Source organism: Dryobates pubescens, chromosome 1 (genome assembly GCF_014839835.1).
Source record: "Dryobates pubescens isolate bDryPub1 chromosome 1, bDryPub1.pri, whole genome shotgun sequence".
Lineage (NCBI taxonomy): Eukaryota > Metazoa > Chordata > Aves > Piciformes > Picidae > Dryobates > Dryobates pubescens.
The window spans coordinates 36,436,762-36,454,567 of record NC_071612.1 but is presented as its reverse complement, the minus strand read 5'-3'; the positions used below and the strand labels follow the sequence as shown (position 1 = coordinate 36,454,567).

The 17,806-nt window shown below is 41.8% G+C and overlaps 1 protein-coding gene across 1 annotated transcript in view; it reads right to left on the bottom strand.

Annotated features, from left to right (window-relative positions):
- PDS5A (PDS5 cohesin associated factor A) overlaps window positions 1–17,239 on the bottom strand; it is an 84,782-nt gene extending 67,543 nt beyond the window's left edge. The window contains exons 1-2 of the mRNA XM_054163914.1: window positions 17,076–17,239; window positions 16,077–16,247 (exon numbers count right to left, since the gene is read on the bottom strand). Coding sequence (XP_054019889.1) covers window positions 16,077–16,247; window positions 17,076–17,102 — 198 coding nt within the window. The 5' untranslated portion in view covers window positions 17,103–17,239. The remainder of the gene's footprint in view (window positions 1–16,076; window positions 16,248–17,075) is intronic.
- Window positions 17,240–17,806: the final 567 nt, after the last annotated feature.

Genomic DNA, 17,806 nt, shown 5'->3' with positions numbered 1-17,806 from the left:
AGGCTTTTTTGTGTTTAATTGGCTTGAGAATGTTTACAAAATGTGGCAAATTTTTTAGAAGCTCCAATAAGGAGTCTTCTTCTAACAAAACTTCCTTAGTGAAATATGTAAAGATCATCAACATCCCAAAGATTGTAAAGAGCACTGCAGTTCACTTTCTTTGCTAGACACAGACTTGAGATGTAGGTTTCATCATATTCCCATTCTCACTACAGCCATCAGCTACCCGCTTTTCAATTCCACAGACCATTCGTGGTAAGCCTACTTACAGAGAATCATAGAATGGTTTGGGTTGGAAGTGAGCTCCAAAGGTATTCTAGTCCAACTGCCCTGCAGCGAGCAGCGACATCTGCAACTAGGTCAGGTTGCTCAGAGCCTTGTCAAGCTTGACCTTGAATATCTCCACGGTTGGGGCCCCAACTACCTCCCTGGGCAACCTTTTCCAGTGTTCTGCCACCCTCACAGTGCAGAACTTGTTCCGAACATCCAATCTAAATCTGTTCTTCTCTGATTTCAAATCACTGCTCCTTGTCCTAGCACCACAGGCCGTAGTAAACAGTCCCTCTCCAGCCTTCCTGTATGCCCCCTTCAGGTACTGGAAGGCTGCTATTAGGTCTCCCCAGAGCCTTCTCCAGCCTTAACAACCCCATCTCCTTCAAGCAGTCCTCACAGAAAAGGTTCCAGCCCCCCAAAATCATCTTCTACATCACCTGTGCTGTGCATGTTTTTGCATTTTCACCTCTACATTCTATTCTGCTTTCTTTTGAAGCTCTCCAGTTAGTACAAAAATTTTAAGGGAAAAAATAGAATAGAATCATATATTCACAGGATTTTCCGGAAAGGGGGGGAAAAATAAAGTCATATAATTATGCAAGGAAGAACTCAACAATGACAGCTGGCGGAGTATGAACCAACAGTGTGCTGAAGTGGCCAAGAGGGCCAACATCTGGATCAGGAACAGTATGGCCAGGAAGAGCAAGGAAGTGATTGTCCCCCTGTACTCAGTACTGCTGTGGCCACACCTTGCATACTAGATTCAGTTTTGAGGCCTTCACTACAAGGACACAGGTGCTAGAGCATGCCAAGAGAAGGGCAACAAAGCTGGTGGCAGGTCTGGAGAAGAGGTCTGGTGAGGAACACCTCAGGGAACTGGAGTTGTTTAGACTGGAAAACAGGAGGGTAAGGGGAGACCTCCCAGTTTACTCTAACTCACTGAAAAGAGGCTGGAGACAGGTGGGTGTTGGTCTCTTCTCCCTAGTAACAAGTGATAGAAAGGAAGAGAGAATATGGCCTCAAGTTGCACCAGGAGAGATTTAGATTAAAAATCAAAACATTCCACAATACATCTTCATAGCAAGAAAGGAAAAATTCTGAAGTGCAGTTTGGTCTACAGACTGTGGAGGTCAGCCACAGACTTCAATAGCTGCAGGAGTTAATTAAACATCCTAAAAATATTGTTGGCTAAGACTTATAATCAGGAAACACAACCTGTCAATCTTTAGTGCCTAAAACTCAGGCATTAAGCTGAAGCCATGTCATACCTTAAAGAAAAGGGCTATGAATTTCATGGGAAGTTAACAAGAAGTTGCTGCCTAAGTAATTAGAAGATTTTGAATCAAGACTCACTTAAGGGCTCCAAAATTTATTTACAAACAAAAAGACAGAACCCCGGGACTCTAAATATACTACTGACTGGTGAATATATGCAAAGCATATCCACACATTCATTTCTTCAGCATTACTTTGAAGCTTTCTGAATTGAAAATTACAAATAAAGGTTTACTTTAATAATAACACAAAATGAAATAACTAAAACCAGCAAGCCACAAACCCACTCAATAATATGAGATGAAATCTAATTATTTCCAACTGAGAATTTGTATCATCAAAATGATCCATACAACTTCATGCAACAGCTTCTGGCAATGTCCCTATACAGCCATTTCCACAGAAGTTTCCACATACAAACCAATCACTACTGGATTAACAGGTGAAATTCCGTTTTAAGGTTGGCTGAAATTTGGCACCTGCAGAATTTCAATGCATATGCCATCACAGAAGCATAAGCTCCTTGACAACACAGTCTCTGCAAAGAATAAATAAAAGTATGTTCAAACATTTTTCCACAGCAGCTGGATTTTTAGCCTGTCAAGGAGTCCTTTGTCTATTCTGCACAGCTTTCAGACCCTGAAGTGTAAGTGTTTGATTCTGGGTATTACAGTATAAAAAAAGACACCGAGGTCCTAGAGGGAGTCCAGAAAAGAGCAATGAGGCTGGTGAGGTATTTGGAAGGCATGTCATATGAGGAACAGCTAAGAGAACTGGGGTTGTTTAATGTGGAGAAGAGGAGGCTGAGGAGAGACATCATTGCTCTCCACAGCTGCCTGAAAGGAGGTTGGTGTGAGGCTGGCTTCTCCCAAGCAACTAGTGATAGGACAAGAGGAAATGGCCTTATGCTGTACCACAGGAGATTTAGGTTGGATCTTAGGAAAAACGCCTTAAAGAGTGGTTAGGCATTGGAACAGGCTGCCCAGGGAGTTGGTGGAGTCACTGTCCCTGGGGATATTCAAGAAGTGCATGGACACGATTTAGTGGTCGGGGTAGCTGAGTTACAGTTGGATTCAGTGATCTTAAACATCTTTTCCAACCTTAATGATTCTATGAAATACCAGTTAAATGAGTAACACTTACAGAAGGGTTTTTACTTTGTATGAGTAATTCTGGAAGAGCTTCACCTGCACCAGTAAACTCACAGTCTGTTCCTGCTCTGAGCTCTGTGGAGTGTTAATAATGCTGGCTTGGGATGACACAAAGAGATTCTACTACTTACATTTTATCCATTCATGCTTGGGGCAGGGAGAAAGCTATTTATGGCTATCATGCACTATTCAGCTATCTGCTGGGTAGTACAAATTTTTTTGAACGTGTGATTATCTGGAAATAAGATTAATTCTGTGTATGTGTGCATATGCACACACATATTTCCCCCTACACACAGATCTACATCCTGTAAGTTACTGTCTTTGTTTAAAGAATAATCAACTACAGCAGGTATTAAGGGGGGGCAGGAGGAGGGACCATGAAAGCTGGCATGAAGACAAATCTGTCTGCAAGCACTGGCCCATACCGCCTACTCCAGTTCAAGTCACAGCACAAGACTCAGTAGTTTGGACTGCAGAACAGGAAAAGACCAGTTGTAACATCGTAGAACACATCTCCTAATCATAATACTCATACAGAACTGGAAGCCATCAGGCTTATAGAGGCCTGAAAATCACTGAAACCTCAAATACTGTCTTTCACGTTTGTACCACAGAAAGAAATAGGGGAAAAAAGAGGAAACCAAGCATTTCTAGAGACAGGAGAAGTGTATGTAAATGCCTCTCATTGGACTACCACAGCAATTCTGAAGTCCAGTATAGCATCAATTTATTTTGAAAGCCATCCCATATTAGGATGAATAGCATCCTCTATTACAGCAGCCAGTCAGCTAAAACATCAGAACATTAACTGTTGATTTGACAACATTCACATTACTTCAAGATTACCAGCACAATCCACACACTTGCCTACCAACACAGCACTGATTGAAATAATTTCTAAACAGAGAACACTCTCCTCTGTGTCTTAGTACTTTGTCAGACATGGAAAGGTACTGCTTCATACACTGCTCTTACATTTGCAACTCTCTGAAACAAGGGACAGACTTCATTTTACGTACAGATGCTGTCTGACCAAATCAAAGAGGTGAGGGATGCCTGTAGAATTTTTTAGGATGACACTACTGGGGTGGTGGGGGGAATGGGAATCTCTTGTCCTGGCCAAGCTACTTTTCAGACAGATCTGCTTCTTGAAGCAGCTCACTATGGCTGTAAAAATGCACAGGGGCAGGTGGGGCTGCTTTCAGTCTGATCTTAGGATGCAAGTTTAATGAATCTTTAAGTTGACTTAGGAAGGTCAAACCCAATGTACACAGTATTCCAAATTAAGTTGTCACTACAACAAACAGTCTTGCTACCCCAAGACTGTTACACAGCTTCTGCCAATGCAGGGAGGGGGTAGCAGGTCATATTGATACAAATTAAAACTAACTGGGATAAAGTGGTTTTAAGTAAGATCAGTTCTGCAGTCCAGTATCTTGCAGGCCACAGACACACCTGGGCTGGTGCAGAAAAGGATGGCCCACAAGCAAGCAAGAGTATGTCCATCCTTACCAGCTATACCACTCTCCATCTCTTTGCCTACAGTCACTATGCACTTCTGTTTTTCCACTTTTCTCCTCTTACTCCTTACAAACTTGATTTATTTCTATGACTTTAAGAGAGCTGCTGACTCAAATAAAGCAAAAGACTGTGAGTTGCTATTCTTCCTGAACAGCAAGGGCAGCAGCAGCGTGGGTGAGTAACATTTCCTTCAGCAGCAGCTTAAGAGCACTCAGACTAGTCAGGTACAGAAGCTCCCAGAACACAGCTCTGGCACTCTGTAATGAGGACTTGCATTTTTTGATTTAAGATAAATCAATATGACTTTAACTCAGTTAAAACACTCACTACACAGGTCAGCTCACACTACTAAGCTGACTGCAGAACTAACCTGTCTTTATTTAGCCCTCCCTCCACATTTTCACCTTCCCAATGAAATTATTTTTACCCATAGTTTTGTTTTCAATTGACAAAGATGATTAAAAGCAGTGGGAAAACTCCCAACAAACCTTCTCAAAATGCTGGCAATTAATATTTTCTTAATTTCTAAAATTTTGAGGCTAGTTTCAAAGTTAATTTTATGGGGCTGCTGCACGATACTAGGCTTTTAACCAAAGTGTTGACAGGTGTTAAATCAGATAGTGTACAGAAGCTTAAACTCATCACAGCCCACGTACAGATTGAAGTCAGAATGACTCTGAAGAGTCTTCAGTGTCAATTAGGGCACAGCTCCACGGTATTTCTCAGGAGGCACAGCCCCTAAGAGTCCCTGAAGATGTCTCTCAAACCAGCTTCATTGCCAGATAAAATGCAGTGGAGAACTCCATCCTCACAGATAGATAATCAGAAACCAATTTTAGCATCAGAAACAGATAGCTCACAGAGCTGCAGCTCTAGGATGAGTTTGCTTTCATCTGCGTAACAAATCCAACTCAAACCAGAATGCCCCAATTCGCTCAAGAACCTAAACTAAGAACAGCAGGCAAAGATGTCAAAATGAAACTAAATAGAACAACATCCTTTTTACTCTGTAATCTGACCGAAGGTGTTTTAACCTTTAAAGTGGAACAAAGCCAGGACTGAAAGAGCGTAACTTTGGAAAACACGACAGGCCACTACCCCCATTTTCCCAGCTGAGGTTTAGAAACATACCCCTCACACCTTAATTTTTACTCACAATTTGAAGAAATTTTTTTTTTTTTTTACCAACTTATTAGGTTTTCAACTGACCTACTTCCAGCTGTACCAATTCATATGTATTCGACAAAGAAAGTTTTTGCACTTGGTCTCCCATTTCCTAAAGCAAAATTCTCATGGCTTCACAGCAGTCTAGACTACCAGTTCCAACTGGAACAAAGCTGAAATCTCATTTCCACATTTCCCAGTTTCCCTTAGGCTGCAGAGTTCTGCCTACTTTCATATTCTACATAAATTTTCTAAGAAAAAATGCCACTAACAGCTCACCAATGCAACTCCCAGATCTTCATTTACTGACTTGACACAAGCAAAAATAGTACTTTCTTTTCTTGCCACTGGAATTTTACTGGCAATAGCAGAAGTGGGAGCTTTAGAGAAGAGCTGGATTAGAAGTTTTTCAGAAATAGTGACACACGCCAACTACATTTACAATGGGTGACTGAATAAGGTATTTAAATAAACACGTATTTTCAGCAAAAAGCTTTAAAGTTGCCTTGCATTTCTTTGTTTTGCTTTGTAAGTGAATGAATGTTAACTCTGCAGCAATTCAGTGCTGAGAAAATGCCACTTGTCAAAATCCAAACAGACAGGGTAACCTTTTCCACATACCCCCAGAATGCTGAATTGTTTCTACCACCAAAAGTAAGGATCCAGCTTACTCCATTTCACTCTTATTACTGCAGCAGCTGAAGAATTAAACCTCCTTCACTTACTTTACAACGTATTGTGCCACTGCTCGAACAAAGGGACGTATTTTCTGGGTGATTCCTCTCCACTGTTTCATGTAAACAAAGGTTTTAAAGACAAATTATATCCTTTCTGACTGACTAGTAAATCAGGACTAAAGCCCAGACAAAGGGAACAGATATCAGGTTTTACTCTTTTAAATCACAAGAAAAGACTAATTTGTATATTTCTCAAATTTTAATATCAAGTAATTCCCTACTAAATTGTGAATACTGCTTGACTAAATGTCAATAATCAGTTTATCATGTAAATTATTGAAAATAAATTCATATACTTAATTATCCAAACAGTCAGAGAAGAAGAATACAGACCACAAAGTAATAGCAACATAACAGGATTTACCTCCACTTCAACTACTCTATCTGAAGGTAGCATAAAATTGTTAAGGAGAACTATCCCACTGTATTTTCCTTTTATTGAATTGGTAATACAAAGTAAAGCTGTTTGCGTTGGGGGTTTTGTTTGTTTGTTTATTTTAACAAACTTCTTTTCACTTCCACATTATGACATCATCATACAGCACAAAATGCAGACTGTCTTTATGTTAAGCACCTCCTAAGTTCAACTACTTTCATTGCATACTCTTTGCTTCGGCATTTGTACCATCATCATGAGTCTAGGCAGACAAATTAAACAGGAGAAAATAATAGAAGAAAAATATAACAAAAAAACTGAAGAACATAAGCGTTCATCTTCTGAGATTTTTAGGTACTTCTGACTGGTTTGTCTTGGTAGTTTTGGGTTTTCTGGTTGGTTTTTTTTTGTTTTGTTTTTCATTTTTAGTTTACCCTCTCAATACTAGCATATTGCATAAGCAATTTTCATCATGAAACACAGGTATCATTAAAACTCCACCACTCTCAGTTTAAAAATGACTAATACTGTCAAAGACTATACACAGCCCTCTACAAGTCTGTGAGTTAGAGTATTAAGAAGTTTTTGTGCTTTATTTTAGCTGCTTATCTCCTTTACTGCTGCTGTATAAAGGGAGTTTTATCAAAAGCAGCAAAATTAACAATGGCTGGTTTCCAACAGATCTGTTCCCCTTCACTCTCCTCCAAGAGAGCTGCCAACTCATTCCCTCCTGCATCACTCACACTCATCCTCCTGCATTACTTGCCCACTTCCCTTTTGGTGCTGTGCTTGGAGAGTTGGGAAGGGGGTAGCACATCCTCCTACAACATCTGAAACACCCATGTGGGAATTAATTGAATTTATTCCAGAGAGCACATGGGATGCTCTCTTTAGAGATGTTTAACAGTGCTGGTATAAACAGACTTCAGATGTCTCTATTCTGCTCAGTTCCAATTAGACATCTTGGATCTCTGAAACTTCTGCCTAACTGCCAGCAAGTTTTGAACGAAGGGAACTCCAGGAAAGACCAGTAACAGAGAAATTACACTGGCTGATCAGATAAACAAAAAAACCGAAAAAAATTAGAAAAGCAAGCTAAAAGCATTTGTCCAGACTAAGCATTATCACATATACAACGCAAAGTGAAAAACACGAAGGTTTTCTTTCCATTTTTGAGACACCAATTCTCAGGCACTTAAAAGTACAGTAAAACATTTGCACAGTACCCACAAGCTTGGAAGTTGGCTTTTTGATTGTCTCTCGTGTAAGATAAAGTGGAAAAAAATAGTTTAAAGATCAGCAAGTTACACAATTTTTAAAAAAAAACAACACCAAAAAAACCCCTGCAGATCTCAAGCTATTCCATGATGGTCTATCAGGTTATTTCTGGAAAAAGCCATAAGAAAGAGTCTACAATTGCAGAGGACAGGGAATTCTTTAATGGCTGCAAGAAATGCTAATACTACTAAACACTAATCCAGCTACCCTTTTTAACTGTAAGCATCTTTCAGGTGCTGCAGCCGGCAAAGAGGAGAGTGGGGAATGACTCCATAAATATTTGATTTCTCCAAACTCATCTTAAAATGTTCTTCCCCCTTCTCTTTCATCTTCAGTGTCTGTATCAGCCAAAAAAAAAAATTGTAAATGGAAAAGACGTGTCTCATTAATGCTTATGATTGTATTTTGCCAGTACAAAACTTTTCGTGTGCATTAGCAGTTTGCTTCAACTTTGATAAGTCTCCTGGACACAGACCACCTAATTTCTCCCATGAGGTATGAAAGTACAAGGGGGAAAAAAAAAATGTAAGGTCTAAAATTGCTAACAACTGGCAGGGTGTTTCAGCAAAAGGTGACAGGCTCTGTTCACAGAAGACAACAGAGAAGCATTAAGATTAGGAAATACAACTGGACAACTAGAAATAAATGGAAACTTACTTGAGAGTAAGCAAGACATTAAAAAGCCTAAGCAACCTTCATAGTAAATTTAAATAGATTTTCCCACCACCATGGCTGCAGAACTGATCCTAACACTGCAGCTGTGACATCTCCATCAGATAAGTATGTCTCATCTGTCTCACATAAATAAAACAGATGTTTAGGGTATCCCATGCCATTTAGGTACTACGAAGTTTTCAGCCTTCATTTCTAAGCAGGAACATGCATTATACTCACTTTATCTTTGTTTACCTTTAAGAATACTTCATCATGCTTTAGACATCTTTGCAACAGCCAAATTCTGATGTCAGCACAGCAGTGGGAATACAGTTCATTAGTTTACTGCAGCTGCAGAGCCAGCGAATGCACGTTGCTTTGAGTGACACCAGTAACAAGCATGTGGTTTAGATTTCTAGGTAACAATGGTGATTAAGATGATAGTGCAGTCTAGAAAAAATTCACATATGCAGAAAGTTTAACGCAGATTTGGAACCAGACAAGAGCTTGGTTTCTTTAACTACCAAAATGGCTGTAATACATACTGTGAACGAATGATCAGCTCATTATTTTGTCAGTGTTTTTTCTTTTTTGTAGCAAAACATGCACATAGGCATTAAGAGGACAAATAATATGAACTGATTCAAATAGACAAGGATGAAAAGTAACCTCAGATGATGTCTGACTTCCTATCAATCATCTCCATATTACTGTCTGCAAACTAAGGGATAATTTTTCTTTCACTTCATAGAGCTGTTGTGGGATTAACACTTTGTTTATGAGGCTTTGAGCAGAGCTAAACAAAACAGCTCCTGCTGGTTTGCACTTACACGTACAAACTCCTCCTAAGAATGCAGTGATATGTCAAGGACTTTACATCCAAACTTTATTTAAAATAGCTGAATACAGACCACCTAAAGTAAGTGACTATATTATAGATTAAAGCATGTCATCACTTGTACTAAAAGACAACGTCAGTTCAGGTCTGCTCTGCCACAATCTTCCACTATGAGCCTAAAAAGTACTTAGTGCCTTCAACAGTTTCTTCAGTTTCAATTAATGCTCTTTAATGGTTGGACTTAATGGTCTTAAAGGTCTTTTGCAACCAAAACAATTTTATGATTCTTCCTTCAACAGTGGAACAAAAATCAGAAATTCCTCATTTACTCTCTGTCATTTTGCATGCTTTTAATGACTCTTACTCATCTTTTACAAGGTAGACAATCCTATACTTCTCTAATATCTACTCAGGCTCCTCAATCCTAATGTTAACACAGTATTTAGTAAGCGATTATCTACCTTCCTTGGTTTTTTTCACCCTTTTCAAAAACAAAACCAAACAAGCAAAACCCCAAACCCACAAACCACCAAAAGCAAACAACCAAAAAGAGCAATTCCTTAGTTCAGTCCAGAGAAAGGACTTGCTCTGGAGTTAATCAAAGCTGTTTGGTAGAGAAGCATATTGCTCAAAGGCCATCTTTCTTATTTATTGAAGCTGGGAGACTATAACTGAAGAAAAATGTTGCAGGAAATCAATATTCTAAGCCACGTATTTTAACAAGTAAGCCTGAAGACTTGCAGGTTAGCTTCCCACCTATCAAGAAGTTTCTATGCCACACTTGTTCAGAATTTACACAGAAAACATTTGTCATCTTCTGGGTTCTTAAGCAGAGAGAATGAGGCCTGGTTTACAGATGTGCCAGGCATCAAAAATGTAACCAAAACCATAGCACTTCTGACTGGAACACATGAAGTGCAAAAGATTGCACAGTCACCTCAGAAGTCACGTTTTAGAAATGCCAAATCAGGCATATGAAGCCAGCTTGTCTTTCTGGTGTTTGTTTTTTTCCCTTTCAGTATCTCTTTTCAACTGTGATTAGCATCACATCCTCACCTCACAAAAACCCCCATAAAGAATAAAATTAATTGTTGTTTCAGGTTTGTAAAATAAATGAGAACATGAAGACTTCTGAACTACTGCCCATTTTGGTGGCCAGTCATCACAAGGTATCATTCAGCAACCTGATTTTCCTCCTTTCAAACTGAGGTTTGTTTTTATTTTGTGCCCCCAACATTACTTATCTTATTGTTGATGGGGAACCATTTGAATAATATCATACGTGTGAAATTAATTACTGATGTACCTGTGACAAAAGAAAATGATCAGATACAAAACCTAAGGGTCTCTTGCAATGTGAAGTTCAGCAACATCTGGGTAAACTTGGTTGAGCCTACATGGTCTATTTCTCTAAGGACTGATAAAATCGGGACATTTACAAAACAAACAGCTAATAATACATAGGCAAAAAACCCCACCTGAACAAGAATTCTTCTTCTCTGACTAGTGGCCTGTCCTAGTTAATGAAAAACTTGATTGTTACAAGAGTCAAACTAATTAAAAAAGATTAAACTATGAGCAAAACCAAATTAGAAATTTGGCTTTAGGCTTATGTGGCCAGCAACAGCTCAAGAACATTGCCAACTGCAGTCAAATGCAATTAATGGAAGTTTTAAAACTGTTAGAGTAATTGACTGTGGATCATTTCTGCAACCTGGCTATATGACCTCTACAAAACTACTTAAAATTCTTAAATACAAGCACATAAGTAGATGCAAGTCAGATGTGTAAACCATGAAAATACCCATGTCATGTAAGGCTTAACAACCTGACAACAAAATGCTTATTAACAAATCCAACTTATTTAATATGCAAACCTTTCCTTTCAAACATACCAAATTCTAGTGTATGACACATTAGAAAGCATTTTTTCCCAGATGATGCTCTCATTTGTATCAGTCATAGGCAACTAAACTAAAAAACTAAGCATAGCCAAGTCAAATCAAAGGTCCATCTAACTACAGTCTCAGAAAGTGGCCATTAACTTACGCAGAAATATCAGGGTGAGTAAAGAGCAGCATTTTTCCCCCCTCTCACATACCTCCAGCCTCCTCCAAAACATTTAAATAGCAAAAAAAAAAAATCAACCTTGCTACACTTTACCATTGGGTAACAGATGCCTAAAAAAATAACAGTGCATGATATGAAAAATTATTAGCATTAACTGATTCTAGTGATATAAAGATAATCTTCCAAAGATAAGGACACAGCAGACCCAACTACAAAGAGAAACATGCAGAAACACAATGGGAAGGAGAGGGAGTGCTTATTTCACTCTGGCACAAATACCTATCAGATAACTAAGAAATGCCATGGGACAAGATAAGGAAGACTTCAAGGCACATTAGGAGTGCTAACTTCTCTAGATGATCACAAGCTAGGCCTTGGGGTGGGATAGCAGGAGGATAATTGAGGAGAGAGTGGAAGGGTCAGGGAAAGAAACTGTCACCCACCATGGGAAAAGCAACAGGACTGATTGAAAAACAAAAAAGGAAAAGTCACTCCCTAAAACACCATCATCAACAACCAAAAAACCCAACCAGAAAACAGAAGCCTAACCCCAGCTATATTAAACTACAGTGTCTTCAATAAATTCTAAGGTACCAACCTCTTAATTTCACAAAAATAGGTTTTTACACCACCTTAAACCTTTGTTAAAAAACTCTATGCATAAACTAACATCACTCTTTTTACTGTGGAACGTTTCAGAAACTTTTGTACCTTTAGAACCTGATTAAATATGTTTTTTACAGATATTATGGATTAGTGCCGTTTACATTGATATCTATAGGTCAAGGAAAGAGCTGCACTAAAGATGTTTTCTTTTATGCCTACAGATTTCTTATACACTTTACCAAACTGCACAGAGCTGTATGTGAACTCATCATCATGTAGCATTTCTTTTACTTAACAAATCTGGAAGCCTTTTGCATAAGGAACACAGAAGTCTTCATCTTGTTCTCATAATATAACAAAGTTCCCCATTTAAATCAGCCCTGCAGTTCCTGGGGGAACTTCAGAGCTGCCAAAGGAAGTAGTTGCTTTTCCCCCTACACCGGTACAAATATTTGTGAGATCTCACAGTCAATCAGGCAAAGAAATGATCCAGGCTAAAATTAACACAGGTTTGGGATTGTTCTGTTTTGTTTTTACTCTCCTAAGTTTTAACCCAGATTTGTTCATCCATCCATCTGGCACGTAGTAAAACAAAGTGCTTGTTGATAGAGTACAGAACAGAGGTTGGGACACACAGCAGAGAGAGCCTCTTCTTTCAGTGGCAGTTATGGTTCTGCCTACAAAAGTGCAGCTTCAGTCAGTGTCTGCATTTTGGATTAACGGGGCTATTTTTAGAATACCTGATAATTAAGCACACACAATTTTACTAATAATGACCGCAAGGTTTTACATAAATTACACTGAAATCTTCTTGGGACCAAGTTACAGGTGAAATTTAATAGTTCACTTGCAACAACAGAAAAGTCTGGAGTTCAACAATGCAGTAAAAAACAGTCAGTTCTACCAAAGAAAAAGTCAACTATCTTTCAGGAATCAATACAATACTAGTAGTACAATTGTTCTCAACTTGTATTTAGTCACTGGCTCAATTTTGGAACTGAAAGAGGACTACTTGGGTGCCTCAAAATTGCTTGTTGTTTTTCCACTTCTATCACTTAAACAGAAGCTACCGCTTCTCCCAGCAAGCCTTATTAAACTGACAAGCATCTGACTTACAGCCCTGAAACCAATGACACTGTAACTTGAACATATGCACTGTAAAGAGCAATATTAAGAGAATTACTTTTTTATTTGTAGGCTATCAAAGTACAGTAACATTCAACTCTCTGCTACATGCTAGCTGTCTAGTTTGGTAAGCTTAACTGGACACTTGTCCTCAGCCACAGCATGCCACAGTTCAAGTCACTTCTTCAATTGCTGAAATTACACATCACGTACTGCCCCACTCTAAGAAGGCACTGACCCATCAATGTAATCTAACACACCAGAAACCACCCTCTGACTCCATTAAGCACCTGAACTAGTGTTTTATTCATCATACATACACAATCCAGAGGCTCTTCCTTCCTACACCACTCAGAAGGTACGTGTTGATTTTAAAACTCTTAATACTTCCATTTTCAGGACAGTGCTAATGTTATCATACAGATACATCAAAACACTGTAGAAGAATGTGCCCTACATTTTATTACCCACAACCCCAAGCAGGAGGAGGGAAAGGATAGAAAAACATTCTTTTTAAAAGTCCTTGGCACAAAAGCTGCTGCTCAGGCACTCTGGGACAGGTGCCCAGAACGTCTCAAGTTCTAATAATAAGAAAAGCCTTCATTACAAGAAGCATTCTGGACGCAAAAACACAGATGTGGTATCAGAAAAGTTGCTAATAAGGACACAAATTTGTAACCAATTAATTTGGCCATGACTCCAATAAGCTAGAACAGAAATGTGCAGGCGCTGACACAAAGCTTGGTGGCTAGAACATCAAGTTGCATCTTCTCAGCAACACAGACAAGCATCTTTAGATCATGCACAGCCAAAAAGGTGGCAAAGGTCCTACAGTTTCAAGGACTGATTCATGCCTGAATTTGTACACTCTGCTAAATCATAGAATCAATAAGGTTGGAAAAGACCTCAAAGATCATCAAAGTCCAACCTGTCACCCAAGACCTCATGACTACTAAACCATGGCTTCAAGTGCCACATCCAGTCTCCTCTTGAACACCTCCAGGGATGGTGACTCAACCACCTCCCTGGGCAGCCCATTCCAACGGCTAACAACTTTCTCTGTAAAGAACTTTCTCCTCACCTCAAGCCTAAACTTCCCCTGGCGCAAAGCTGGCTATTGCCATTAAGTCATACTTAAAGTTGTGGAAAGTTATCTTTTAGCTGAACAGACCTTTTTCAAGTGTTTCCATCCCAAGCACTGTCATCATTATAATATTCCACACGGCAGAATGGATTTGTTTTTTATAAATCCAGTTGACATAAGGAAGCATTAATTTCATCAGTAAGAATTTAGACATGCCTATACAAAAACCTGAAGACAAAATAGTAGTTGGTTGAGTTCTAAAGTGTATAGCACTTCTGATTTTCTTAACACCTCCATAAAATGAATATCTGATCAAAACCAATTTACAAGCCCAGATTCAGCAGCATCACTAAGATAAAAATATATATATATATCTCTATCTTCCTCTGTTGCTTCAGTGATAGTAGGTCTACTAGCAATGTGTTTGTTCCCATCAGTCTTGAGGTCATCTGAATTCCTTTACAGTAGTGCATTAAAAAATTACAGAAAAAAAACCTTGCTTTAAGCCCGAAAATTATGTGCAACACAGAAGTGAATGCAACAGAACATGCATGCATTACTTTGAAATTCTACTATTCCAGTTATCTAGGAACTGCACAGCTCACCACTGCAAGTTCTCCAACTGCGACCAAATAAAACACCCATTTCAACATCAAACTGCACTCCTCCCCACTCCACACAAACTTTGATTCAATATTGCTGCCCAAACAATCAAATCTCTAGGATCTTCTCTTGTAACTACAGATGTTCCACTGGAATTTTTGGAAGTACTAGGCTGGACTTGTCCACTCACTGATTATCAAGACTGTCATTGGGCAATAAGGTTTGTCTTCAGAGAAACAACTGGCACATGCCTTGCTGCTTTGAAAGCAAAGCACAAAGCCTACATTTTCTCCACATCTACATAGGCAAGAGATTTTTCAATGTGCTAACTGACTAGGCAAGATCATGACTTCTGTTTTTCAATCTTTGTGGGGTCACTGTTATGATGGGCAACAGATCATCAGATGAGAGAATATTTTTAATCTCTAAAAAGATTATTACTACATCTCCACCCTGGGCACAAAACCAAATCCTAGGTTATGACAACTTTCTGGTCCAAAGACCATGGAGCTAACAAGCGAGTTGTGCCAATATTTGATCAATGCTCAACTTCATTATTTTCAGCACAGAGTTAAGAAATAATACTCCTGTATCACAGTAGTATTTCATGTTTCCAATGGAAAAAGGAATTAAAAAAAAATAGAAACAGAGATAAGCCTCACAGTCCCCCAAGATGCTGTCAAGGAAGCAGAGAAGATTTTTTTTTTTGGTAACACTCCCTTTTATTTATGAAAATTTAGCAACTCTGCCAAGCACCATTTATACTAACTAAGAAACTGCGTGTATTATATCTAACTGCAAAGTCTGAGGCAGGTTTTACATATGAAACACTTTCAAAATTCCATCTAGAAACTCAAAAAATTCATCTTCACTGTTTGCAAATATCTTCTCAGTCAAGGATAACTTTAACTAGGTTTACTTGTCTACCCTGCTCAGCTATGCTTGCTTGACATGCTGGAACTCACTGAAACCTTCTAACTCACCAACAAAAAATTTCAGTAGCATCTCCTGCTATTATTAATTATGATTCTACTTCAGACCTCTTCCCCAAACTGTGGATGTATTTCACACACGAATAAGCAGTTTAAAGTATCAACTCTGGCTTCATGAGAATGCACCAGAATATAGTCATAAATTACAGAAATAACTCCTCCCCTTTCAAGGAGAAGCAAGGAAGTAGTATTCCCACAAAGGTCTGCAGGCGAGCAGGAGACATTTCGGCTATGACAAGGAAACTCTGGCAGTTCTTTCCAGTGATGAAATGTTTATGTTAAGAAGCAAAGTTGCAAGGAAGGGGGTGGTGATCAGGATCGCTCACCTTTAACCGTTTAACCACTTCATCGTTGGTAATTTTGTCCGTAATCTCCTTCACTCCGGGAGGATAGTAGATGATTTTACCATCGGCAGCAGGTTTTGGTTGGGCAGCAGGGAAGTCCATCCTGGTGCCGCTGGTTATAAACTTTCCTTCTCCACAATCCTCTACCGGCCTCTATCGGTCAGAAAACAAAAGTTCAGCAGAATGGAAACGACTTTCTAACCCTCTTTTTCCATTTCTCACCCTCAATTCGCAGAAGGCCCCGGTTATCACCCCGCCGGCTGCGCCCCTCGCCGCTGCCCCCGCAGCATCCCCCCGCCCCGGGCAGCGCTGGAGCAAGGCCTGGCCCGCCACCGCCGCCGCTCCCCACAACTCCGGCCCCTCCATTCCCCTCCGGCGCTTCCTTTCATTGCGGGGCTGCTCCAGCCCAACACTGTTAGTTCGGAGCCAACGATTTTACAATGAAATTTCGGGCTCGATCGAAGCATGTCTCAGGGCCGAGGGCTCGTTAGGACCCGAGGGGAGAAATTCCCGGCCCTAAGGTGGGGGTTCGGAGCCGGCACACCGGCCCCAGAGCCGGGAGACGAGGCCTAAACAGTTAGGCCTCAAAACTATCAGGAGGCAGAGAAACCAACAGGAGAGGGGGAGGGAGAGAGGGAGAGAGGCGTCGGCGATCACAAACAAAACACCCCCGTCGGCCCCCCCGCCAGGCACCGAGCCCTCCGCCTGTTCCCCTCACGGTGGCGGAAGCCCTCCTGGGGAGGGGACCAGGCCACTCTCCACTTTCCATTTGTTCCCGCAACTTCATGCCCCCTCAGCCCCTCTCCCCGCAGCTCCTCCTCGCCCTATCGCCCCGCACCCGGCCTGGCCCACAAAGAGCCCCCCCCCCACCACTGGGCTCCGCGAACACACCCCCGCCGACCGCGGGAGACGGGGAGGAGGCTGGGGGGAGGGGGGGGCGAAGCAGGGACGGAGGGAAGCGGGACCCGGAGCCGCCTTTACCTCATGCAGCTCCGGAAGGTGCAGCATTGAGTAGCCTCCGTGCCGGGTGGTCCTCACCGCTCCGCCGCCACCCCTGCCGGCCGCTGCCCTGGTTGCTCCCGCTGCCTCCCTGCTCCGCGGTGCGGCGGCGGCGGCTGCTCCTGCTCGGGGAGGGGTGGGGGGAGGGGGAAGCTGCTCGGTGGCGGCAGCAGCAGCGGCGGCGCCGGCTGGGGAGAGGGGGAGGCTCCAGCGGAGCGTGCGCCGCGGGGATACAGTGCCGCTCTCCGTCCGGCCGGGGAAGAACAGCCCGGGAGGAGGCTTCGCGCCTCCCCCCTCCCCCTGCCCGCCCGCCCGCCCTCGGGCCTGGGGCCTGGCCCGCAGCGCCGCCCAGCCAGGATCCCCCCAGCCCCAAGGCAAGGGGGAGGCCGGCCAGTAAGTCTCGTAGCTCGCCGAGCCCCGCGGAGGGCGGTGGCGCCGGGCAGTACCGGGTACGGCCGCCGCAGCGCAGGCTCTAGCTTGGCGCCAAAACCCACGGAGCGGACCGGCCGGGCCGCGACCTGAGAGCCGGACTCGGCCCCGCGGGGTTCTCCTCGGCCGTGGCGGGAGGACGAGGGCCGGCTCCGAGGCCGAAGTCTGGGCGGCAGGGGATCAGCTGCCGTGATTGCTGGGCATGGCGGCAGGGCCGTGTGCGGGAGGGGAAGGAGAGGCATGGTTGTGTTTCTTCACCGGGTCGGGCTGCTCATAGCTGCGTG